A 27,849-nucleotide genomic window follows, 5' to 3' on the forward strand; every position below is an offset into this window, starting at 1 on the left:
TAACTTCTATGTAGATACATCATGCGAAGTGCAGTACTGAATGAAGCACAAACTGGAATCAAGATTGCTGGGAGAAAGATCAACAACCTCAGACATAGCGATACCACATTAATGGCAGAAAGTGAGGAGGAACTAAAGAGCCTCTTGATGAAGGTAAAAGATGAGTGTGCAAAAGCTGGCTTAAAACTCAACATTCAAAAAACTAGGTTATGTCATCTAGTCCCATCACTTCATGGCAAACAGACTGGGGAAAAGAGAAAACAGTGACAGCTTTCATTTTCTTGGGCTCCAAAATCACTGCGGACAGTGACTGCGGCCACAAAATTAAAAGACGCTTGTTCCTTGGAAGAAAAGCTATGACAGACCTGGTGGCTCAGTGGGTAAAGCATCTGCCTGACATGCGGGAGACCCGGGTTCAACCCCCAGGTCGAGAAGTTCCCCTGGAGAAGGAAATGGCAAGCCACTCCACTACTCTTGCCTGGAAAACCCCATGGACGGAGGAGCCTGGTAAACTACAGTCCATGGGGTTGCAAACAGTCGCACAAGACTGAGCAACTTCTCTTGACAAACTTAGGTAGTGTATTAAAAAGCAGAGACACCACTTTGCCAACAAAGATCTATATATTCAAAGCTACGGTTTTTCTAGGAGTCATGTACAGATTTGAGAGCTGGACTGTAATGAAGGTTGAGTGCCAAAGAACTGATGTTTTGAATTGTGGTGCTGGAGAATACTCTTGACAGTCCCCTGGACAGCAAGGAGACCAAACCAGTCAATCCCCCAAAAAATCAACCCTGAATATTCACAGGAAAGACTGATGCTGAAGCTCCAATACTTCGGACACCTGATGCGAAGAGACGACTCACTGGAAAAGACCCTGATTCTGGGAAAGACTGAGTGCAAGAGGAGAAGGGAATGACAGAAGATGAAATGGTTGGATGGCATCACCAACTCAATGGGTATGAGGTTGAGCAAACTCAGGGAGACAGTGAAGGACAGGGAAGCCTGGTGTGCTGCAGTTCACGGGGTTGCAAAAAGTCAGACACCAGTTAGCAACTGAACAACAACTACTGTATAATCACAAAGGATTTGTTTTAGGCTGAATGGCCTAGTAGCTTTCCCCACTTCCTTCGATTTAAGCCTGAATTTTGCAGTAAGGAGCCGATGAGCTGAGCCACAGTCAGCTCCATGTCTTGTTTTAGCGGACTGTATAGAACTTTTTCATCTTCGGCTACAAAGAACATAATCAATCTGATTTCAATACTATTTGGTGATGGTGAAGCCATCTCTAAAGGGATCTCCTGTGTTGCTGGGAAAGGGTTTTTGCTACAACCAATGTGTTCTCTTGACAAAACTCTGTTAGCTTTTGCCCTGCTGCATTTTGTACTCCAAGGCCTGGTATCTCTTGACTTCCTATTTTTGCATTCCAATTCCCTACGATATGAGAAGGACATCATTTTTTAGTGTTAGTTCTAGGAGGTCTTATAGGTATTTATAGAACTAGTCAACTTCAGCTTCCTCGGCATTAGCGCTTGGGGAATAGACTTGCATTACTGTGATGAATGGTTTGCCTTGGAAATGAGCCGAGATTATTCTGTCACTTTTGAGATTTGCACCCAAGTACTGCATTTTGGGCTCTCTTGTTGACTATGTGGGCTACTCCATTTCTCCTAAGGGATTCTTGCCCACGGTAGTAGATATAACGGTATCCTATTTTCCTACTTGGCTGTGAGTATGAACATGAAACTCAAGTGTTGAAACTTGTTAAATGCTTTACTAAATGCACCGATGTAATCATGTCCTGATTTACTTTTTCAGCCTGTTAGCATGATAGACTGCATTGACTGATTTTTCAATACTGAACCAGCCTTGCGTTGTGGGATAATCACCATTGGGTCATTGATGTATAATTCTTTTGTAGATTGATGGATTCTACTTGCTATTATTTTGTACCACCTTTGTCTGGTTTGGGCATTGAGAAAACAGATTGCAAATGAACATAGGAGTCTTCACTCTCCTTGTAGTTTCTGCACGAGACTGCATAGAGTTGATGTTAACTTTTAAAAACACCTTGCAGATTTCTCTGCTACAACCTGGGCCCAGTAATTTCTTTTATGAGAATTTTTATATTATTAATTCAATTTCCCTAATAACTGTAAGTCTATTCAAATGATCTATTTCATATTGGGTAAGTTATGGTCATGTACGGATGTGAGAGTTGGACCGTGAAGAAGGCTGCTGCTGCTGCTGCTAAGTCACTTCAGTTGTGTCCGACTCTATGCGACCCCACAGACAGCAGCCCACGAGGCTCCCCCGTCCCTGGGATTCTCCAGGCAAGAGTACTGGAGTGGGGTGCCAGAAGAAGGCTGAGCGCTGAAGAATTGATGCTTTTGAACTGTGGTGTTGGAGAAGACTCTTGAGAGTCCCTTGGACTGCAAGGAGATCCAACCAATCTATTCTGAAGGAGATCAGCCCTGGGTGTTCTTTGGAAGGAATGATGCTAAAGCTGAAAATCCAGTACTTTGGCCACCTCATGCAAAGAGTTGACTCATTGCAAAGGACCCTGATGCTGGGAGGGATTGGGGGCAGGAGAAGGGGACAACAGAGGATGAGATGGCTGGATGGCATCACTGACTCGATGGATGTGAGTCTGAGTGAACTCCGGGAGTTGGTGATGGACAGGGAGGTCTGGCGTGCTGCGATTCATGGGGTCGCAAAGAGTCGGACACGACTAAGTGACTGAACCGAAGTTATGGTAGTTTATACTTTTTTAGGAATTGGCTGATTTCATCTGAGCTGTCAAATTTATGTGTGTAAAGTTATAGGATTTCCTTATCTCTGATGTTTACAGGGACTGTAGTTGATATTCTGGTATTAGTAATTTATATCTTCTTCAGTATTACTGAAGTCTGTCAGTTTCATTGATTTTTTTTCCCCAAGAACAAGCTTGTTATTTAATCAAGTTTATCTATTATTTTCAACTTCATTGACCTCCACTCTTTATTTCATTCCGTTTGCTTACTTTGGGTTTATTCTACTCATCTTTTTCCAGTGAAAACGATAGGGGAAAGTTAAGATTACTGATTTGAGGCTTTTTTCTTTTCTAATTATGTATTATATTTCTTTCATCACTGCTTCAGCTACACAGACCTTGTTTCCATAGTGTAGTGGTTATCACATTTGCCTCACATGAAAGGTCCCCGGTTTGAAACTGGGTGGAAACAGACTTTCTCTTTGGGCTTCCCTGGTGGCTCAGAAGGTACAGAATCTGCCTGCAATGCAGGAGACCTGGGTTTGAGCCCTGGGTTGGGAAGATCCTCTGGAGAAGGGAACAGTTACCCACTCCAGTATTCTGGGCTGGAGAATTCCATGGACAGAGGATCCTGGCAGGCTACAATCCATGCGGTCACAAAGCATGGGACACGACTGACCAACTTTCACTTTAGCTACATCTCACAAATTCTGATATATATTATTTTCATTTTCTCTTCAGTTCAATGTATTTTAAAATTTCTCTTCAAATCATCCAATATTTACAGGTCTGTTATTGAGTTTCTAAGTATCTGGATATTTTCTTATTATCTTTCTGTTATTCTAGTTTGATTCCTTTGTGATCAGAGAACACATTCCATATGATTTGGTTCTTTCAAATTTGTTAGTTGTTTTATGCCCAGGTTAGGTCTATCTTGATATACATTCTATAGGCCTTGAAAAAAATGTGTACTGTGTTATTGCTGGGTAGAATGTTCTATAAACACTGATTAGAACCTTGTTGGTTAATGGTGTTGAGTTCTCCTATATTCTTGCTGATTTTCTGTCTAATGGGTTTATCATTTGTTAAGAGATACATGTTGAAGCATTCAACTGTAACTGTGAATATGTCCATCTGTCCTTTCAGTTCTACCAGTTTTTCATCTTTATTTTACAGTTATATTATTAGGAATATACACATTTAGCACTGCTATGTATTCTCAGTGAACTGACTCTTCACTCTGAAGGGTATTTTGCCTGAATATTTTATCTGCGTATTGCCACTCCAGCTTTCTTTTCATTAATGTTTACACAGTATATTTTCCCTTCCTTTTAATTTTAACTCACCTATATTAATGAAACAAGTTTCTTCAAGACACCACATAATTTGGTTGTTTTTAAAATCCATTCTGACAATCTCTTTTGAAACTGGTGTGTTTAGACTATTTAATTTTAATGAAATTATTGGTAAGTTTGGATTTAAGCCTACCATTAGTTTGTTTTCAGCTTGTTCTCTATTTTTAATTCCTTTTCCCCTCTCTGGATTTCTTGTGCCTTACACAAACATTTTTTCGTACTACAATTTAATTTATTGCATTCTTTTTACTGTATCTCTTTATTTAGTTTTTATAATAGTCATGTCAACTACAATATACACTTAATTTTCACAGTCCACTTAAAATCAATGTTCTACCATTTCAAGAAGAATGTATAAGCCTTACCACCCATACTATTTTGTTTTTTATTTCCTGTATCTTTATATGTTTTGACATCTTGGGAGGCCTTTCAGACATGGGGAGAGATTCCCCCACCTATCCAGGGTTAGTTGATTCCTTGGGAGTTGTGGGCAGCCTGCTTAGAGCTTCCCTTTCACATACAGAGGCCCATTTTCCTTATCTAATTCACATACCAAGCCTTGTAACAATCCAAGGCCAGGTACCAAACAACTAAGGACAGCCCCTATGCCCCAGAACCAACAGGAGTTACCCAGACTAGCCAATCCTAAACTGCTGCACCCTGCCCTGGTGTCTTTCCCTTGCTCCTGCTTCTGCCTGTGTGCCCAGCTGCACAGTTGTACCTGACTCTGTGACTCCATGAGCTGTAGCCTGCCAGGTTCCTCTGTCCATGAGACTTCCCAGGCAAGAATACAGAAGTGGGTTGCCATTTTCTTCTCCAGAGGATCTTTTTGACCCAGGGATCAAACCTGCATCTCCTACATTAGCAGGCAGGTTTTTTTACCGCTGTGGCACCTGGGATTCTGTCTCCTGTATATTGTCACCCTGCTTACTTAACTTATATGCAGAGTACATCATGTGAAATGCTGGGCTGGACTGCTCACAAACTGGAATTAAGATTGCCAGGAGAAATATCAACAACCTCAGATATAAATGATACCACTCTAATGGCAGAAAGTGAAGAGGAACTAAAGAGCCTCTTATGAGGGTGGAAAAAGCTGGCTTAAAACTCAACATTCAAAAAAAACCCAAAGATCATAGCATATGGTCCCATCATTTCATGGCAAATAGAAGGGGAAAAAGTGGAAACAGTGATGGATTTTATTTTCCTGGGCTCCAAAATCACTGAGAATGGTGACTGCAGTAATGAAATTAAAAGATACTTGTTCCTTGGAAGAAAACCTATGACAAACCTAGACACTGTATTAAAAAGCAGAGACATCACTTTGTTGACTAAGGTCCATACAGCCAAAGCTTCGGTTTTTCCACTAGCCATGTATGTATGAGAGTTGGACCATAAAAGCTGAGTGCCAACAAACTGATGCTTTTGAACTGTGGTGTTGGAGAAGACTCTTGAGAGTCCCTTGGAGTGCAAGGAGATCAAACCAGTCAATCCTAAAGGAAATCAATCCCAAATATTCATTGGAAGGGCTGATGCTGAAGCTGAAGCTCCAATACTTTGGCCACCTGATATGAAGAGCTGACTCAATAGGGGGAAAAAACCCTGATGCTGGGAAAGACTGAAGGCAAGAGAAGGTGACGACAGAGGATGAGATGGTTTAATGGCATCACCAACTCAATGGACATGAGTTTGAGCAAAGTTCAGGAGATAGTGAAGGACAGGGACGCCTGGCGTGCTGGAGTTGCATGGAGTCACAAAGTGTCAGACACGGCTTAGCGACTGAACAACAGCAGCAACCAGAAACGCCTGGCCAGGGGGAGGCATGCTCTCTTTTCTTGGAAAATGTAAGTAATCAGAATCTTCTTTTAACAGCACTGACTTCTCCATGCCATCACTCTGCCACCTCCATAACTTAAACTCCTGTAGGAACTCATCACATGAGTTCCTTTACCCTTGGTCTACCCTCCTTATTCTCTTGTAAGCTACAGCTATCTCATAAATTACATAAGTATAAAGTTGAAATCCTATCAGACAATGTCATAAATTTCACTTTCAACCACTAACTCAAAGAACTCAAGAGGAGACAGTAATCTATTATATTTACCAGATACAGTGTTATCATTTCTGCCTGAAAAGCTTCCTTTAGCAATTCTTTTGTAGCAGGGTATTGGCAATGATTTCTCTTTAGTTTTTTCCTCAGCCAAGAATACTTTATCATGCTTTATTTCACTTTCATTCTCAAAGAATAATTTCACTGTACAGGGAATCCTTGGTCCTTTTCTTCCGCCACTTTAACAATGTGCTACTTCTCTGGCCTCCATGGTTCCTGACCATTTACTCACTATAGCTGTTCCCTGAACTTTTTTGTCTCGATGCTTTTATGATTTTTAATGTCTTCAGTTTTCAGCAGTGTGGTTATGACATGTCTGGGTGTGGAATTCTTTGAGTTTATTATGCTTGCATTCACAACTTCTTGAATCATTATGTTTACATCTTCTGCCAAATTTTTGGGAAGTGTTCAGCTATTATTTCTCCAAATATTTTTTTTAGAACCACACTTTGTCCTCTACTCATCTTGTTCAGACTACAAAGTTCACTGAACTCCTCTGTCATCTCCACTTAAAAATCTAAGTTCATCCAGAGAGGTTCTATTTAGGTTATTGTAGCTTTCAGTTCTAACCTTTTCATTTGGTTCTTCTTTATGTCTTCTACTTCTTTGCTGAAACTATTTTTCTAATAGCTTTAAGAGTACTTGTCATTAGCCTGTTGAAGCATTTTTATAATACATATTTTAAATTCTTTGTTAGATAATTTCAACACCTGTGTTGTCTTGGCACTGATGTCCTCTGTCTTTTCTCATGCTGCTGCTGCTGCTAAGTCGCTTCAGCCATGTCCAACTGTGTGTGACCCCACAGACAGAAGCCCACCAGGCTCCCTTGTCCCTGGGATTGTCCAGGCAAGAACACTGGAGTGGGTTGCCATTTCCTTCTCCAATGCATGAAAGTGAAAAGTGAAAGTCAAGTCCGGTCAGTCGTCTCCGACTCTTTGAGACCCCATGGACTGCAGCCTTCCAGGCTCCTCCATCCATGGGATTTTCCAGGCAAGAGTACTGAAGTGGGTTGCCACTGACTGCCTTCTCCGCTTTTCTCATGAGAGCCAACATTTTCGTGGTTCTTCATATACCAAGTAATTTTGTATTGTATCCATTTTCAATAGTGAGTTCTAGCTCATTTAAGTAAGTCTGTGATGAAAGTCAGCACTTCTGTTCTAGCAGGTATTCAATCTAGTTAGATTCAGGCTGCAACAGGTACCCAGTCTTCTGTGAGCTGTGGTTCCAATATCAGTTCATTTCTTAAAGCCTTCGCAGTGCTATGTGTATCTGTCCCACAGGTGTGGTACCCAGTGGCCAATCTTGGACCTGGCTGGTGGTTTTCCTATTAGTTCAGTACTCAAAAGTCTTTGCTGTGCTGACAAGGAGTAGATCCATGCATGTGTGCAGCTTGGGGATGAGCCTGGGAGATCATAAACAACTATTAGGTAATCCTTTTTCTGAGCTCCTCCCTCTCTGCCATCTTTCTAGTGCTTTCTGGTTCCCTGGGCTCCTCTTTTCAGTCTTCCAGTCAGAAAGCTAGGGCTTTGGTTATCCCATTTTGTTGCACTTCTGCAACCGTGCCTGGGTCCAGCCAAAGGACAGAGAGGGAGAGAAAGCAACAAGACTGGCCCTATCCTCTCAGGATGACAGTCCTACCAATCAGAGGGGAAGGTTCTCCTCCCTCAGAATTTTGGCTTCTGCAGGCTACTGCCACCATCATGGGCGTTCAGAAGCTGGTATCCAATGGAATGAAGAAAAACAAAGAGAGACCTTTACATTCTATCACAGATACTCCAATCTCTGTCCCTTGAGTTAAAACTGGAGGGCTTCTCCTGGTGCTCTTTTTGTGCCCTAGTGCCCATTTCCACTTCCAGGTTAGGCTGTACTGAGTCCAGGCTGAGGGATAACAGAGGGGTAAAACGTAAAGTCACCACTGGTTTGGTTGTACTGTGAACCATGGTCTTCCTTCCCACTCTGCCTGCTGTTTACTTTTCAGAGTTCTCAAGTAGCTGCTCAGTGCTTTTTGCCCAAGTTTTATCACTGTACCAGTATGAGTGGCAGGGTGGAGTCTTACTCAGAACTGGAGTTGCTCCCTGCTGCCTGCTAATATGTAAATGATGCTGCCTATTTAGCATAAGTAAGGTTGAATTCACAGGAGTCAAATATGCAGAGACGACTATGCAGCTACTGGATGAGAAAAAGCTGGTTATATCCACTCAGCAACAGTGAATCAACCTGGAGAGAAGTTTCTTCTCCAGATAACAGACTTCTAAAACAAATACCCTCTTAAACAAGGGCTGATTCTCTACTTGATCTAAAATAAAGGCCACCTATCAACAGATCCTGCCCAGACACAAAGCTTCCAATTGGCTTTTCAGATTTAATATGAAATAAAGTCAATGGCAGCCCACTCCAGTACTCTTGCCTGGAAAATCCCATGGACGGAGGAGCCTGGTAGGCTGCAGTCCATGGGGTCACTAAGAGTCAGACATGACTGAGCGACTTCACTTTCTCTTTTCACCTTCATGCATTGGAGAAGGAAATGGCAACCCACTCCAGTGTTCTTGCCTGGAGAATCCCAGGGACGAGGGAGCCTGGTGGGCTGCCGTTTATGGGGTCACGCAGAGTTGGACACGACTGAAGCGACTTAGCATTAGCATTAAAAAAAAACGTGTCAGAAGAAAGTTTGGCAAATATGAAGACAGAAACCAATAAAATAGAACACAAAATAGAGGGAAAGTAGGTAATTCAGGGTAGAAAAGAAAACTTCAACAAATTTTTAATTAGTGCTTTCAAACAGATGTAAGATGATAATGAATTCATAAAACAGGAATCAAATTAAAAAAAAAAAGGAAAAAAGAAAAATAATCAGAATAAGAGCATTAGCAAATTAAGAATATAATGGCCAGGGACTTTCCTGGTGGTCTAGTGGTTAAGAATCCACCTTCTAAAGCAGGGGACGTGGTTCGGTCCCTGGTTGGGGAACTAAGACCCCACATGCTGTGGGGCAACTAAACCTGGGTCACAACTGGAGAGCCCACATGCTGCAACTACTGAGCCTGTGCGCTCTAGAGCTTGGGCGCCACAGAGAAGACCCGGTGCAGCCCAATTAAACAGTGAACATTTAAAAAAAAGAGTATTAACAGAGTCCATAGAAGAACTGAAAGGCAAAGTGGAAGAGAACCCTCCAAAAGTATCAGAAAAAAATGACAGAAAAGAAACTTTAAAGGTCTATCGAGGATATCCTAAATCTGAATAACTGGCATTTCAAAAAGACAGGGTGACGCTTAATAAAGAAATAACACAAATCTTTTCCTCGAACTAAAATATAGAAGACCCCAGGCATAGTCAGTCAAAAAATTACATTAAGTCTTGTTTGGAAGCCAATGCACCCAAATCCCACTTTGAAAGGGTCCACAGAATATCCAAACATGATGAGGTTTTAAAGGTTCACTAGAGAAAAATCCTGGGTGCAGGGTGGGAACAGGACACACATAAGAGAATGACCATCAGAATGTCAAATTCTCAATAGCAATTCTGGAAAATTAGGGGGAAAAGGTTAACAATGCATTCAAAATTCTAAGGAAAAATGATTTTCAGTCTATAATGTCCACATTACATACCAAATATAAAGCAGAATAAAAACATTTCTAGCATGCTACAGGCTGAAAAAATTACTCCCACAGATTCTTTTCTTGAGAAACTATTTTAAGATGAAGGCCACCAAAAATATGAGAGATGAAGTAATTAATAAATTCCATCCAAGAGTAGAATAGAAGTCCACAGATTACAGCCGTGCAGCAGATAAGATGAGCAACCAGCTGACTGGAGGAGGGAAGAGGGCTCTAGGGGTGTTTTCCTGGAAAAAGAGACTCAAAGAATAGTTGATATAAAGGAATATTTATAAACTATTAGAGATGCGCTTAGAGCAAATTTCCTAAGTAGATGAGAAAGGGACAGATAAAAATCCTAGAAAAAAGGCTAAATCAGAAAGAGACTATAATGTAATATATATAGAACTTGCCCTTACAATGAGTAGTATTCATATATCATAATTATATAAGCTTGCTTTAAGTGAAAAAAAAAAAAAAAAAAGTTGGTGTCTTAGTCTGTTTGAACTGTTGTATCAAATACCACAGATTGGGTGGCTTATGAACAATGGAAATCTATTTCTCTCAGCTCTGGAGGAGGCTGGAAGTCCAAAATCAGGGTGCCACCCATGGTCGAGTGAGGGCCCTCTTTCAGACTGTGGACTTCGTGTCCTCATGTGGCAAAGGGCAGTGGAGCTCTCTCAGGCCTACTGTCTAAGGGTATTAATCTCATCTATGGGGGTTCTGTCCTCATGACCCAATCACCCGCCAAAAGGCCACTCTCCTAATACCATCACAGGGGGCATTAGAATTTCAATACTCATTAATTTTGAGGAGACACAAATATTCAGACCATAGCAACTGGGCAAATGGATCTGGTTTTTGCCTCATCCTTTTTCTTAAAGAAAGTGAATAATGTCCAATATTGATAAGAAATAGCAGTATATTATTCATAACTATTTAGGTAAACATCAGAACAAATAGTTAAAAACAGCAGATGCCTTTAGGAAGCTGGGGGTGGGGAAGAAACCAAGGGGCTGCTATTCTTCACCACAAAAGCTTTCAGTAATATCTGATTTATTTTACCCATGTGCAAATATTATTTTATTACCTTCCCTCCTTCCTAATTTTATTTAAAAATTTTAAAGTGGATGTGTAACATGCTCTGATGCTGTATGACAAGATTACAGAGGGCCTCAGGAGAACTGTTGTGTGAGCGCTAGGAAGACTGGCAGAGACATGCCCAATACAAGCAGAGCTGTCTGACATTATCCCCAGATAACCGACACTATTAATGCAAGACGAACTGCATAGGCTTGAGGAAGAGCTGTGCTAGGAGCTAACGTTATAGCTTCACCTACCCCAAACTCCTTTCTCTTTGAGTATTTCCCAAGAGGAATGAGTAATTATCCCTTGAGATTCAGATTCAATTTTTTTTCATAAATAATTTACTCTTGGGAAATTACTAAGTAGCAACAATTGATTTTTATACTCCAGGAGTGAGAAATAATGTATACCAGCATACAGTGTTATTACATTCTAGATGTTTGGCCATCAGCTGTATTGATAAGAAAGATTCTGTGGATCCAAGCAGTCATCATTTCCATTTGACTGTATTTGGCATCTGAACATTTCAATATTAGTCAAAAACTGTTTTCTTCCATCCTGTAATGTTAACACTGTTTCACTTTACTCAGGTTTTTAAGGAAAAAAGTCGGGGGGGTGGGGTGGGGGAGAATATATAATATATACAACAGTAACTTCCCCTGCATATGGCAAAACGGATTTCTATTATTCTACTTTCTACAAGTTCAGTTCTTCTTAACTCGATCATAACAATTCATGTACTGGAGAAGCTCCTGGCAACCCCTGCTACTCACAACAGCTAAAAACAGAAAGGATCAAAGTGGCTGTTCTGGAGCATGTGCACCCTGGGGAAAGGGTTCTTGGCACCGCTGTTCATCAGCTACCATCTCTTATTATGGGCACACACTTGAAGGACTTTATCAGCTTGTCTCCCAAATCACATATGGTTTGAGGCAGCTGAATAATAAAAGGAGCAGCCGAGGGTGCTGCCTGGAGAGCACGCAACAGCAATGACTGACAGCACAGGCGCAAAAATACGGAAGACACAACGGTGGAAAAGCACAGCAACGGGGGACCATCTATCATGGCTGCAGAGCTGACACACTCTGGCAGGTGCCAGGGGCGCAACTGCGCCCTGGCACAACATAACAGAAGACACACAAGTCAACCACACATCAGTGGGGAAGGAGAAACTACGCAGGCAAGGAAGCGTCAATGTACTACAGGCAGAGCTCTAAAATCGTTCCGACCAGTAGTTCTCTACTTTGGCTGTACACTTAAGAATTCTAAAGATTTCTTGTAACTCAGGATGCTCTTGCATAAACTGTATGTTATCTCTAAGAGAAAAGAAAAGAGGAAGAGTAATATTTTTAGACATTGACACATGAGTCCTACAGAATGTATGTAAACTAGAAGCATTACAATGCCTTGCAGAAAACAAACATTTACTATAAATACCTACAAATCTGTAATGGGTCATGATGGAGAGTTCTGACACAACGTGGTCCACTGGAGAAGGGAATGGCAAACTGTTTCAGCATTCTGGCCTGGAAAATACCGTGGACTATACAGTCCATGGGGTCACAAAGAGTTGGACACGACTGAGTGACTTTCACTTTCTTCCAACAACACAAGAGATGACTCTATATACAGACACCACCAGATGGTCAGTATCAAAATCAGATTGATAATACTCTTTGCAGTCGAAGATGGAGAAGCCCTATACAGTCAGCAAACACAAGACCAGGAGCTGACTGTGGCTCAGATTACAAACTCCTTATTGCAAAATTCAGACTTAAACTGAAGAAAGCAGGGAAAACCACTAGACCATTCAGGTATGACCTAAATCAAATCCCATATAATTATACAGTGGAAGTGACAAATAGATTCAAGGGATTAGATCTGATAGAGTGCCTGAAGAATTGTGGACAGAGGTTCGTGATACTGTACAGGAGGCAGTGATCAAGACCCCAAGCAAAAGAAATGCAAAGAGGCAGAATGGTTGTCTGAGGAGGCCTTACAAATAGCTGAGAAAAGAAGAGAAGCTAAAGGCAAAGGAGAAAAGGAAAGCTATACCCATCTGAATGCAAAGTTCCAAAAAAATAGCAAGGAGAGATAAGAAAGCCTTGCTGAGTGATCAATGCATAGAAATAGAGGAAAACAATAGAATGGGAAAGACTAGAGATCTCTTCAAGAAAAGCAGATACCAAGGGAACATTTCATGCAAGATGGGCATAATAAAGGACAGAAATTGTATGGACCTAACAGAAGCAGAAGATATTAAGAAGAGGTGGCAAGAAGACACAGAAGAATGGTACAAAAAAAATCTTAATGACCCAGATAACCAAGACGGTGTGATCACTCATCTAGAGCCAGAAATCCTGGAGTCTGAAGTCAAGTGGGCCTTAGGAAGCATCATTACTAACAAAGCTAGATGATTTCTAGCTGAGCTATCTCAAGTCCTAAAAGATAATGCTGTTAAAGTGCTGCACTCAGTATGCCAGCAAATTTGGAAAACTCAGCAGTGGCCACAGGACTGGAAAAGTTCAGTTTTGATTCCAATCCCAAAGAAAGTCAATGCCAAAGAATGTTCAAACTACCACACAACTACACTCATCTCACACGCTAGGAAAGTAATGCTCACAATTCTCCAAGCAAGGCTTCAACCGTATGTTAACTGAGAACTTCCAGATGTTCAAGCTGGATTTAGAAAAGGGAGAAGAACCAGAGACCAAATTGCCAGAGATCAAATTGACCTACTGGATCATGGAAAAAGCAAGAGAGTTCCAGAAAAACATCTACTTCTGCTTTATTGACTACGCCAAAGCTTCTGACTGTGTGCATGACAACAAACTGTGGAAAATTCTTAAAGAGATAGGAATACCAGACTACTTTACCTACCTCCTGAGAAATCTGCACGCAGGTCCAGAAACAGCTAGAACTGGACATGGAACAATGGACTGCTTCAAAACTCGGAAAGGTGTATGTCAAGGCTGCATACTGTCACCCTGCTTATTCAATTTACATGCAGAGTACATCATGCAAAATGCCAGGCTGGATGAAGCACAAGCTGGAATCAAGACTGCTGGGAGAAACGTCAATAACCTCAGATATGCAGATGACACCACCTTTATCGCAGAAAGCAAAGAGGAACTGAAGAGCTTCTTGATGAAAGTTAAACAGGAGTGAAAAAAAGTTGCCTTAAAACTCAACTCAAAAAACTAGGATCATGGCATCCAGTCTCATCACTTTATGGCAAATAATTGGGGAAATAATGGAAACAGTGACAGACTTTATTTTCTTGGGTTCCAAAATCATTGCAGATGGTGACTGCAGCCATAAAATTAAAAGACACTTGCTCCTTGAAAGAAAAGCTATGACAAACCTAGACAGCATAGTCCATCTAGTCAAAGCTATGGTTTTTCCAATAGTCATGTATGGATGTGAGAGTTGGACCATAAAGAAAGCTTAGCACTGAAGAACTGATGCTTTTGAAGTGTGGTACTGGAGAAGACTCAAGAGTCCCTCGGACTGCAAGGAGATCAAACCACTCAATCCTAAAGGAAATCAATCCTGAATATTCACTGGAAGGACTGATGCTGAAGCTGAGGCTCCAATACTTTGGCCACCTGATGTGAACAGCTGACTCACTGGAAAAGACCCCAATGCTGGGAAAGATTGAAGGCAGGAGAAGGGGACGACAGAGGATGAGATGGCTGGATGGCATCACTGACTCAACGGACATGAGTTTAATCAAGCTCTGCGAACTGGTGATGGACAGGGAAGCCTGGCGTGCTACAATCCATGGGGTTGCAAAGAGTCAGACACGACTGAACAACTGAACTGACTGACAAATCTGTAACAGGTTAAGATAACATTTTAACCTGTTAAGATAACATGTCTCTATCTGACCAGCAACATTAATAATATTGCTAGAGAATTAAAATAACCATTTTAACCATTTTCCCAGTGCATTTCCAACATTTGCTTTCTGTTCCATCTTTCTTCTCAATTTTATTTCTGAAATGCCTACAAGTTCTTCCCAGGAGCCCTGCAGGGACTTCCCCGCATGCTCACTCTGAGTGTACTTCTGGGGACAGTACTAGGAGCCACACTTCACCCTAGACTTCACCCCCATTACAACTGAGAGTCTCTCAAATCCTACAGCTTCCCAAACTTTCAGTTCTCCTGAGCAATTTAATCTTCACTCTTCACCAAGTAAGCTCTTTGGGTCTCCAACGTCATTTCTGTCACTCTCCTTATTCTTAGTAAATGAGCCGGGAATGTATGAATTTCTTTGACTGCCTCTCTGCTTTCATCTAAACATTCTACCTTTCATAAACCCTTCTCCTTTTTTCTCCTTAAAAGCCATGCCATTTTCTTAGACCTTGATTCATCACTCCCCCTGCATCCACCCATCCATGTCCCTCTGTCTACAAACCGGCGTGCGTCTCCTTGATCCTAAAAACACACTTCCTTCAGCCCCAACTGCGCATGCATAGAGCCACTCTGTCTTTGCCTCTTCACGCTGTGTCAAAAAGTATCCCAAACCCCGTTCCCTGTCAACCCCTTGAAATGTGGATTCTGCCCCCATTTAAACTGAAACCACTTTCCTGAATGACAACTAAAGCCTGTCTTTCTGACTATCCCCCCAAATCCTTTGCTGCCTTTCTCTACTGTCCCTTAAATGCAGATATTCCATAAGGTTCTGTCTTGGGCCTCTCCCTCAATTATACTCTAATAGGCTCTTTTAAGTTCCAAAGATAACTTTTACATCTCTGACAGTAACTCCAAATGCCCATCTAGCCTTTAATACTGTTAGGCTGCAGACTATCCCCTGGGCATTTCCACCTACTCAGTTTCACACATGAATCTAGTCTGTAGGAATCTGATTTTAGCATCTGATCACACGGCAACCTGTCAGCAGGTAACAGGGAACCACTTCTTGTGGCATGAGAGACTACAGGAATATCTGGTTTTAGCTTTTTCTGTTCTTCTGTTTGTGCAAGAACGTGTTTCAGGCCTACTGACAGAACAGCCCTTATAAACCTGCACCAGTTTTGTGGTTTGGGATTACTTTTCAACCTGTGGCTAAGATAAGGGAACCAAAGCTTAAAGTTTTCTGTGTCTCCAAATGAGAAAAAGTATTTATTTCTTCACGGTGTGAATGTGAAATATATTCCTATCTCCAGGGGTTATTAATAAAGTAGATAATAAAGTTTCCTAAAGAACTTCTGTTCAAGTTGGTTTATAGAGAACAACAAGCTTTCACATAAATCTATATTACTCCTAGAAAATAAAAAAACGAAACATCTGAACTCATAATGAGTTAACTTCTCAACAACAAAAACAACCTAAAATGCACAGAAGCTGAAACTCCAAAGGCAGTTGTTTTTAGAATATAAATTCATGCTTAACAAAAACAAACCCTGGTGGTCCAGTGATTAGGACTCGGCGCTTTCACTGCCGTGGCCTGGGTTCAGTCCCTGGAAGAAAACTAAGATAATCCAGGTCATATGGCATGGCTAAAAAAAAATCCTTCTACAAATCTATCTGATTTGATCATTTTAATGCTAACTTAAAAACAGATGTCCTTTCTCTGATTTTACCAGTGCAGAGTACAATGCATGCGTAAGATATTTTTTTTACTTTAAGGTTTTCCTTTCATGAAGAGACTGATTATGCAGAAGAAAAATGTACACATTCAACTACACTGAATTATAACTTTTAAAAATATATATCAGAAGTTATATGTTGCTCAGTACTTGTCAGTTTAAGCATAATTTCCAATATCTTAATTTAAGACCCTGGTTGGACTAACAGTAAATGGTTCCCTAACGGACATTCTTTGGATACATGGCTAATTTCCAAGTGAGAGACGCCAAGCATAGTTTAAACACACACACCACATGTTTTCTTTTTAATATAAGCACAATGTCATTATTGTACCCAACAAAATGAACAGTAATTCCTTAGTATCATCTAATACCCAGTCTGTATTTAATGTCTTTTTCCAGTCGTTCTGCTCTGATTAGTCTGATTTTTCCCCCACCATAATTACACAATTAAGTCTCGCCTTGCCTAGTACGTCACACATATAGAATTAGCATGCAGTGTTTTGTGTAAGACTGTTCTCACTTGGCATAATATTTCTGAGATTCATCCATGTTACTCAATGTCTGAATAATTTGTTCTTTTCTATTACTTTGTGGTATACCACTCTGAAAGTCTTCTACACCTAAACTATCTTTGATGTTTTGCAAAGGTCACCAGGCAATCAATCACAAAGATTTCTCTTTCACCTCATAAGGATGCTAAAACTATTCCTTTCTTTGGGGCACTCGGCATTTCTTAAATTGCGAACATTTATTAACTGTGTCAAGTCAAAAGGGAAACTTGGTCCACTTCTACTGAGTCTCCTCACCTTTCATGGCAAAGTCTGAAAATTTATTATCTGGCTCTTTATGGAAAAAGTTTGCCCATGTCTGTATGCTCTAGGAGTATGTGCTTTTTAACATACTATTTTATATTGAAAAAAAGGCAAGAACACATTAACTTGCAGATTTTTGTGCAGTAAAGACACAGATGATTTCTGAGATAACCTCCAAAATCAGAGTTTCATTATTCTGTACGGTATGAACAAGTTTTGTATCCAGTCTAGCAGTCTTATTCCAACATTCTTTTTTCAGTACTTCTGATCATATCTTGTTTCTTGAGCCAGTTTTCCTATGCAGCTAGTTACCCCACAGATGAGTTAAGTAAATGTTTGATGTGTGCTCACTTTGTATCTTTAGAAATTACATTTTTTAAAAAAAATGAAACAAAGTGCTCATTTAAAAAAATCCTATTCATGAAAACAAAACTTAAAAAAAAAAAAAACAGTGGAGATTAAGGGCCTATTTTAAGAAGCAGATGACATGGCGCAGCAGTCCTTCCTACTGTCTACCAATACCCATGTTCTGCTTCTTTCACAACAGAATCCAGATTGTGTTCAGGGCAGTAATGTATCTAGTTAAACCTGAGCATTTCCTAGCTCCTTTTCCATACTGGCCATATGACATCATCCTGGTCAACAAGACATAAGGAAAAGTCTGCTGGGATGTTGTTGAAAGCTACTGTGTCTTCTTTCTTCCTCCTTGAAACAGAGATATGGTGACGAGCTGCATCAGTTACTTCGTGACCATAAGGGAAAGGCCAAAGGAACTGCAGAGACCTTGACCCTGATGGCTCCTGACTACAACTCAGCTTTGAACTGTTGTTTAAGACTTCTTGTTGAGTGAAAGAAAACTAAACCATTTTGTATTGTATAGATTTCTGTCACTTCAGCCAAATCCTGATCTATCTATCAGCCTATTAGAGATAATATCATCAGCATTAACCTAAGCTATCTTAATTTTTAAAATGGCCTAAAAATAGGGTTAATAATGAAACACTCTGTGAACTAAACATGCAGGTTCAAGAATGGATATAGATCCCAGGTGACTGGTAGACAGTTTCGAAGAAAAGGTGCCATAATCACAACTGACTTTTACACAGAAAATTCAGATGTGAATCCACATAGCTCTTACTCATCAATTAATGTAGCTAATTCTGTCAGCACTAAAACTGAACAAAATTTTCTCCAAGTTGAAAAGAAACTCTTAAATTAACAATTAAAAGAAATTATTCTGGACTTCCCTGGTGGTGCAGTGGATAGGAATCTTCTCCAAGGCAGAGGACACAGGTTTGATCCCTGGTCTGGGAAGACTCCACATGCCGGGAAGCAACTAAGCCTGTGCACCACTAAGCCCGCGAGTCACCAATACCGCAGCCCGAGCATCTAGAGTCTGTGTTCCACACGAGGAGCCAGTGCAGTGAGAAGCCAGCACACCACAGCGACAATGAAGAGAAGCCACCACTCACTGCAACTAGAGGAAGCCCACACAAAGGAACAAAGACCCAGCGCAGCCAAAAAAAGAAAAAAAGATATAGAATTTGGGGGACTTCCCCGGTGGTGCCCTGGTTAAGACTGTGCCTTTCAATGCAGGGGCTGCAGGTTCAATCCCTGATGAGGGTACCAAGATCCCACATGCCTCACTGCTCAAAAACCAAAACAAAAAACAGAAGCAATATTGTAACAAATTCAATAAACAACTTAAAAAAAAAAGAAATAATTTGGTTTCTTTAAACAAAAGGATTTTCCTATGTTGTTTCCATAAGACATAACTGAACTTTTAAAAAGCAGATCTTTACAGTAAGGATCTTCCCCCTATTAACTGTTTTTGAAATGCAAGATTTCTAACTTCATACAATTATATTTAGTAGAAACTCAACACTGAACAAAATATCCCTGATTTAATTAAAACCCTGCAATACTAGCTGGTAAACAAATCGGGAAGGGGAAACTACAGTCATAAGCAATCACTTTGACCCTAGTATGAGCAGTGAAAGTATCCCTTATTTCAACATTCTGGATATAACCCCAAAATATTAACCATTAAAACGAGACTGAACAAATCACTTTTTCTTAAGAAGATGATTTTCACAACCAGAGTCAGTTAAAAATTATCATTCCAGGAAACGCAAAAAAGCCTCCAACCTCTTTTCTGGTAAAATCAAAACAAAAACTGTCACTACCCACTATTACATCTATGGATTATTTCCCCCATGAACAAATCTACTGTTGAAGAATCTGTTCATGAAACCAGATACCAAATTCTTCTAACACAAAAGGAAATTAAACAACACAGGGTGCATTTTAACCCTCTGAAGTCAGTGAAGTAATATACACCACTTTTACCGGAATTGCATTTTCTTTACCCTTATCTTTCTCCTCTCTTACTCCACAAATATGTAAGCAAAAACTCAGGTAAAGACAATCACCAACTCTTCATAAGACCCTCTCTTTTTTTCCTCCCAAATTAAAAGCAGGTTGGATGTTAAGTTTACTTGACCACAGCTTCTCAGGTGTACTGAGTAATAATTTCAGTGTTTAAGATTGATAAGTCCTCCAAATTACCCTCCTTATAAGCCCTCCAGATTGATGGTTTTGGTAGGTCACTGGCTATGCTTCATGGTGGCTATTCATTGCCATGAAGTAATGTCTGAAATAACACCAACTGATGGGCAGCTGTAGCAAATTCAGTACCATCTTTATGGTACTTCTCATGGAGAAGTCATACAAGGAGCAGCCATGCTGTTTACTTCCGATCACTCCTCGTTTGTTAACCTCCGGGACAGGCTCCCAGCTCATGGACTAACTCTAGCACCCAACTCCCTGCTATGGACCTCAGTGACCTCAGCACTGCATTATCTTCTAGATGTCACACTCTATCATCCTTTAGCCTTTCATTTCTTTCTCTAAGTTAAAAAGAATGCTTTCGCTTTACCCGTGACCACTGAGGCACCACCCCTCGGTCCTCAGAAATCTTCCATATCCAATATTCTGATCGCTGAACTGCCTAACGACCACCTCTAGAATTCTTCAACACTGAACTTGTCCTCTGCCTGCAGGATCCCCTGAGTCTAGGAGGGGACACAGTCGAAGGTCCTGTCCCTTCCTTGATTCTTACAGTTCTTTATATTCTTTCTGCCTTCACCTCCCTCCTCTCTGGTCTGAATCTCTCAAGCTATTAGTTCACTGACAGTAGAAGGCAAGTCTTACATATTCTTGGACTGTCCTAGATGACCATTCAGAAGCGTTTCTTGGGCCCCATTCTGCCTTCTTCATTTGCACCTTAGACTCCCGCAGTCTTTATGTGCCGGCCTCATCAACATTCTGAGTGCCGGAAATCATCACCTACTTGAGAACTTCTAGAGCAAGTGATACAATAAATTCAAACCATCTAATCTTCCCTGGTCCTTAGTTCAATTCCAGTACTTTTTTTGTTCCTTTCCAATGCACTTCCAACAGTTCCACTGCATCTATGCTGACTTACTGCACTGTCTTCAAGTTCTTAGCCTCCCTCTTTGGGTGTTAACTGGCATCCTATTTTACTAAGACAGTACTGCTGCTGCTGCTGCTGAGTCGCTTCAGTCGTGTCCGACTCTGTGCGACCCCACAGACGGCAGGCCACCAGGCTCCCCCGTCCCTGGGATTCTCCAGGCAAGAACACTGGAATGGGTTGCCATTTCCTTCTCCAGTGTATGAAAATGAAAAGTGAAAGTGAAATCTAGGCCTTCAAATGCCCTCTTTCCCAAAATGGAAAAAAAAAAAAAAGTGTATCTTTATTCACCTTGTCTCCTACTATCTAAAGCAGAGGTCCTAAAAATGTAATCCAAAAGCTGAACCTGGTCCACTGACATGTTCTGTTTAGTATCTGTGACTGATTTTTACTTTTATTTTTCAGAATATGTACTTGAAAAATATAGTGGTGTAGAACTTTTATTGAGCTGTAATTCACAGCATGCATGGTTTTCAAAACATAAATTAGTTGTCTCTTAAAACAGACTTCCCATTATGAAATGAAGACGTCTGGGTTCCTTTGGGTGAGAAGATCAGACACCCACACTGTGCAGGAGCACCCTGGTCACCAGTTCCTTCCTACCAACCAGCCACTTCCCCATGCAGTCTCCTCACCTGGTCCCAGGGGCTCTGTGATCTAAAGTAAGGATCTAACCCTTTGCACTCTCGGGAGCTGAGATCTCTTCAGCCTCATCTCTTCCCACCAATGCCAGACTCCAAAGATCCCACCCTTGCTTTGCATCTTTGATTTCTTTGTAAATTGGGCAGCTCATATCAGTGCCTCCACTTCCTCTCTGAAAGTCAATCTCCTTTGTTTCCATGATGTCTGCCACCTTGGACTTCAGTCCCCGCCCACTGGTCCTTTATGCACAATGCCCCTTCCGGTTTCCCTCTCACTTTCAGACACGGCTTCTCTAGCCCCTGTAGTAATGTCACATTGCTATAAAAGTTGCAAACACTTATCCCCAATTTCTGTAATCATATCATCACTAACAAGCAAGTAGTACTATAGCAGCATAAGACAAGCAGTATAAACACTGATGATGCAGGCAATGCTTAGAAATGTAAATCTGATGGCCTTACACCCCCTTGGGCAGAGCAACCCTTCCTTTCCCCTATTAATGTAACACACTGCACATCAACTCTTTAATAATGTTTCCAACTTTGTCTCTCATATTACACTGTGGGTTCCTTGAGGTCAAGAGGCAACCTAACATACTTCTAAGCACAGAAGTTTTTTAAGTATGGGAAAGCTGATCCCACCAACCTACAGGTCAAACAATGTATCCACCAACCATCCTTTCTGCACTGGCTCTCCCTCAGTCCCTACATACACTTAGTTGCCAGTCCTAGTGAAAACCTCCTCACCTTATTCATGCCTAATTCTAAATTGGAACGATGTTCCCTCTACAGTTGGGTCTTGTGAACTGAAGTCACTCAGTCGTTTCCAACTCTTTGGGACCCCATAGACTGCAGCCTGCCAGGCTCCTCTGTCCATGGGATTTTCTAGGCAACAGTACTGGAGTGGATTGCCATTTCCTTCTCCAGGGGATCTTCCCAACCCAGGGCTAGAACCCGGGTCTCCCGCATTGTAAACAGAGGCTTTACTGTCTGAGTCTTCAAATACAGAATTTCAAGCAAATCCTTTCCCTAAATCCTCACTGACTCCCTACTGATAAGGCCCAACTGGCCTGCATTTGGGTCCCTGGAGGCTTCACCTCTCACAGGGCACCTTGACACTTCCTACCCAAACACTCCATGTTTTTCTGGCTTCTAGGTCCTTGCATGCAACCATTTCTACCTGGGAATGTCCTGGTTCTTCAAAGACCAGCCCAAGTGTTACTTCCTCCAACAAATTCCCCTTTGACAAAAATGGTCACTCCTAGAGCATGTGCCTTTATAAAAAAAAAAAAACCTTCCCAGAACATTATCACTTTCTATCAGAGGCCACACCTCACCTCTCCATGGAGCCCTAACTACACCTCCACATTCTCCTCTACCTGAGCATTTGCTGAAGAGTAGTGAATTAACGTTTTTAAAGCAGGAAAACAACAGGAACCATCTGATGAGACCCAGAAAGTTGCAATTAATCAGAGACTCTACTTCCCTGGTGGCTCAGTGGTGAAAAAAAAAAAAAATCCGCTTGGAAATGCAAGGAGATGCAGGAGACATGGGTTCTAATCCCTGCGTCGGCAAAAGCCCCTGGAGAAGGAAATGGCAACCCACTCCAGTATTCTTGCCTGGAGAATCCCATGGACAGAGGAGCCTGGCGGACTACAGTCCATACGGTCGCACAGAGTCAGCCACAACTAAGCTAAAAAAGCTTCAAAAAGTCCTTCCCCTGAAACTTCCTTCCCCTAAATCTTTTCTTCCAGAGCTTAACTTAAAATATTGTAGATGTTGAAGTTTGTTCTCCTATTCTTGAATTTTTGTTTTGGCTGCACTGCCTAACATACAGGATCTTAGCTCCCTGGCAAGGAATGAACCCATGCCCCCTGCCTGCAGTGGACACACGGAGAGCTAACCACTGAAACACCAGGAAGTCCCTCTGTTCTTAGTTTTTAGAAATCAAGTAAATTTTTTAAAAATCAAATTTTCTCTTCTCGAAAGAAGGTAAAGCAAACTCCAAAATGAATTAACGAGAACAAAGCCTTTGAGTATGGCATTGAACTCTTACCAGTAACTCTCAATGGGGGAAAAAAACAGATTTCTTACAAGTGGGAGGGCTGGATTATGCACAACACATATAACAAAGATAAAGGGCAGGTGACACATACTACCAAGATAAGGTAAGACACACCTTTTCCAATTAGCTTATGACGAGTTGCACAGCAGGGACAGGCAAGAGGACTGGAGCTGGGAGGGTCTGGCAGGGTTTTTCTGCAAAGCAAAAGCAGCACCTTCCACGCTTTGCAGTGAGCCATGAGTGAAGCTGAACTTGGAGCAGGCAGAGTACACAATAAAAGCAGTGTAGTAGTCAAACTACAGCTGAGTTTTAAACTGAGAGATGCTAACGCAGAAAACTGCAAAAATAAAGTAGGCTTGGATTAATAAGTGTTTTGTAAATCAGAAAAGTTTAGAGTGAAATGAGTTGGGCAATAGGAGACTTCTTGTGGGAGGATTAGTCTCAGGCAAGTTGTAGTGGGGAGAGACGGAAGGCAATGAAATAGAAAGGGCACATACCAAGAAAGGAGGTCTTAATTGCTGCAAAAGTAATGGAAAAGGAAGGAATGAGTGCATGGAAGAGACTTCAGAAGCCATTATAGGACTTAGTCATGTCAAACTTTTCAGCCCTGCTAAGTGGGAAGAAACTGAGTAGCTGGAGGAGAAAACCAGGAAGAGGACTGGGAAGAAGTTAAGACCAGCTGTGTGAAATCAGGAAGGTAATTAAAAAAAAAAAAAATCAAGAACAGCAAAGTAAACTTGATTCAACATCTGCACTGCTTTAAGCTTGGACAAGAATCATACAGTTAAATGTCCTATCTTCTCTAAACACATTAAGAGCAAGCAACCAGTTTTTTTTTTTTTTTTCTTTCTTTAAGTTAAGAAAAGTCAAGAGTTACAGCTAATCAGATTCTTCAAGGTCATTGTGAAATTTCTGAAGGAGAACACGAACAAAGGATCCCCCCACCCCCAGTGCTCATCATTTCGAAGATGGTATCAAGAACAAGGTCTCTGGAAACAAACTGCCTCTGTCTGAGTTGTGACGCTCCCACTTACTTGATGGGAAAAGCTGGAGAAACTTGGCTGGTGGGGGTGGGGTGAGGGTGAGGGGAGGATGTACTCGCAGTATTTTGGCTTGCGGAGGGAAGGGAGTAGATGTCTAAAGTAGGTGTAAGTCTGAAATGCTGATTTAGAGAGAAGGTGAGTCACCTCTCCGAAAGTTTCAGTTTCCCCAGCTGTTACAGACAGGAAGATAATAAAATCTACCTCACTGGATTTTTTTTTTAAGGGCTGCAACTGATAATCCTTCTGAAGTATCGCACATAACGTCAGATGTGCTATAACCATTCGATAAATGTTAGTGGCACACAAAACCAATACGAGGAATCATGCTATTTTTAGCACCACTATTAAACATTCCCTTCTCTTGTTGATGTTCTCTGAGTACTACACTACTACGATGGTTTTGTCAGATTCTCAGAGGGACTGACATCCCTCGAAGGGTCAGAATCCCTGTAGCGGAGGCCTGGGAAGAGAAGAGTGGCTGAGGTGGTGGGCCGGAGGTCGCGCGCCCAGCCAGCAAGGCCCTACGCACCAGCCTGAACAACAGGCAACACTCTCGACGCCTTCACTCCGGGCCAGCCTCAGCACATCACCTAGGCGAATCCTCGCCGCAGCCCTCCGAGTCAGGTGCTTTCGTCAACGCCACTTTACACACGGGGAAACTGAGGCGCCGGAGATGAAACCGCTAGCCAAGGTCACATGGTTCGAGCGCCGAGGCTCGGAACGGCGCTCTCAGCACCGCGCCTGGCTGCGCTGGCGCGGGGAAGAAGGGGGTGGGCCGCCCAGGGACCCCCGATTAACCCAAGGCCGCGCGCGCGGCAGGGGGCCGGGCCGGGGAAGGCCATCTCGCGGGGGCGGCGGCCGGACTCACCTTGGCGCTGTGCACCGCCTCCTGCGCCCCGCGGAGCTGCAGCCAGATGCGCGCGGGCAGCGGTTCCTCAGCTCCGAGCGCGCCGAGCACGGCCAGGCTCACGCCGAACAGGCCCTCGATGCGGCCGCGGCTCCTCTCCAGCAGCGCCGCCTTCTCGGCCGGCGCCGTGAACTCGTCCAGCACGGCCCGGGCCGCCATGGCGGGCGCGGCCTCCCGCGGCGGCGCCGGGGGCCGGCGGCGGCGACGCCCCCTCAGCGTGCTGCCGCTGCACCCGAGCCCGTCAGGCGGCGTCGGCCGTTTCGGCCGCCTCGCCCCGGCCCGCGCCCCGCCGCCTGGCCGGAAGGCCAGCTACACCATCCCGCCGCGGCCGCCGCAACTGGGCAACTGAGGGCAGATAGCCCCTTCACCGCCGCCGCCGCCGCCGCCGCCGCCGCCGCGGGCCGGGCCCCGCCGCCGCGCATGCGCCCCGCCCGCCGCCGTCATTGAGAGTCGCCACCCCGCGGGCGTGAGGGTGGGCGTGGGGGCGGAGGCGGTAGAAGTGGACGTCACGCTCAGTCGCCATGTTTGTTGTTGGCACAGCGATGGCGCTCGAGAGGGCCCCGGGTGGTCTTCGGTGAGGGCACTGAGGCTTTTGAGTGGCCTGGTGGCTGGTGAATTAATGGCTTCACAGATGGGGAAATTGAAGCCCCCAGCCAGTACGCGAGCCTGACCCAGTGTCACGCTAGGGATTTGGCTTGCTTTCAGACATTTTGAAACCCAACCTAGGGCTCTAGCAAATTGAGTTATCCAGGTTCTCATGCGTTGATAGATGGTTCTCTCTTCCTCCCTCCTCCTCTCACTCTCCTCTCTCCTCCTCTCCTACCCCCTCCTCCCCGCTTCCTTTGTTTTCCCTCTTTCCGTTGTTATTTCAGTAAAAATGGTAACAGAGAAGAAAGTGGGAATAATGTGTATGGAGAGTTGAAAAGGGAATGATTAAAGAAAAGTCAAAACATGTTTTCTTTTGGGAGGGGAGGAGGAGGTTGTGTTATAAGGAGATGTACAAGACCTGGGGGATGGGGGGCTCTTGTGTGATTTTTTAATGTGGGACGTGGGCAAGTACACCCTAAACCCTCTTAGGGTTTAGATACCTGGGTTGCTCCCAGATATCTCCGAAGTCTTTTCCAGATTTTATGTTCTCTGACTCCATGAAAACAGATTGTGGAAGATAAAGTGGTTTCCTTTCTCTGTCCTAAATGTTGTCATATAATAAGAGACTTCGGGACCATGAGCATATTACTTGTCTAAGCCCACATTTTATCATCTGTCAATGTGGATAGCAATCAGTACTTCCTGCTGTTATGAAAATCAATATAGTACCTAAGCATGCATTATTAGCTATTATTATTGTTAAATTAGCAATATATTTAGGGCTCTATTTTCACAGAAAAGCTTTGTGTGGATTATGCAGCCATACTGAATTAGTGAGCCTGGGGACCCCCTTGCTCTGTATGGATTACCCCTTGAGGAGAAAGAAGGGGATCTAAAAATGTTGCCGTTGGAAAGGCCAAAGGGGAAAAGGCCTTGGTGAGAGGGATTACCCAAGGTAAAACCTCTCAAGAATCCTGGCTGCTGGGGTTTTCCATATGCCTCAGAAGTTCAGACAGGTGTGGTCCGCTGGTACCCCACCGAAGGATGACTCAGCACAGGGAAGAGAGCCACTAGGCTTAACAGACGCACAGCTTCCTGCTCCCCTGGACTTTTCCCTAGGTGTCCGCATCGCCCGCCACCTTCATCCATCAGGTGGATGACCCGAGATTGGCTGAGGCAGGTCAGGTGGAGAGCAGTGGCCTCCCAAGTAGACTGCACTCGGAGCTGGCGTCAGCACAGCATGTTACTTCCTGTCTTCCCAGTGCCCTCGCCTTAAATGGAGTTTCTATTGTTCAGTAATCCGACAGGGCTTTCCCCGGGTGGTTCCTGTTTGCTCCCAACGACTTCCCTGCTGGTGAGTCCTAATTGCTTGTTAGGACTGAGAGAGACACTGCTTTGAAAAGCATACTACAGCTTCTTCCCCTTTCCCCACCAAAGCTCATCCTGAAACTACTTAAGTAGTGCGTACACACAACCATGAAAAAAAGTTGGGCATTTGGAGTCTGTTCAGAAGTCATTGGGTTCGTGTATCGCCAGAGATACAGCTTTGGTTTTTTTTCCCCTGGTTAGAAGACTTGCCAGTTCCCATCCTGGTCAGCATTTCCCTTTAGGGAACTCTCAAGGTTTCCTGAGTATAGGGAACAAGGAGAGAGAGAAATCCCCTTTTAAGAAACTCCCTTGCTTCCTGCAGTTTCTGAACCACAACTTCCATCTGTTGGTCAGCCTTGACTATCTGGCTGGTTTCTCTCACCCACGACAGCTGGCACCAGGGAAGAGACCTTCATGGAGTCTCTATTCTACTTACAGATG

General features: G+C 42.9%; 1 protein-coding gene across 1 annotated transcript in view; it reads right to left on the reverse strand.

Annotated features, from left to right (window-relative positions):
* N4BP1 (NEDD4 binding protein 1) overlaps window positions 1-25,611 on the reverse strand; it is a 61,502-nt gene extending 35,891 nt beyond the window's left edge. Inside the window, exon 1 of the mRNA XM_052656152.1 lies at window positions 25,414-25,611. Coding sequence (XP_052512112.1) covers window positions 25,414-25,611 — 198 coding nt within the window. The remainder of the gene's footprint in view (window positions 1-25,413) is intronic.
* Window positions 25,612-27,849: the final 2,238 nt, after the last annotated feature.

This window comes from Budorcas taxicolor, chromosome 18 (genome assembly GCF_023091745.1).
Source record: "Budorcas taxicolor isolate Tak-1 chromosome 18, Takin1.1, whole genome shotgun sequence".
NCBI classification, from domain to species: Eukaryota; Metazoa; Chordata; class Mammalia; order Artiodactyla; family Bovidae; genus Budorcas; species Budorcas taxicolor.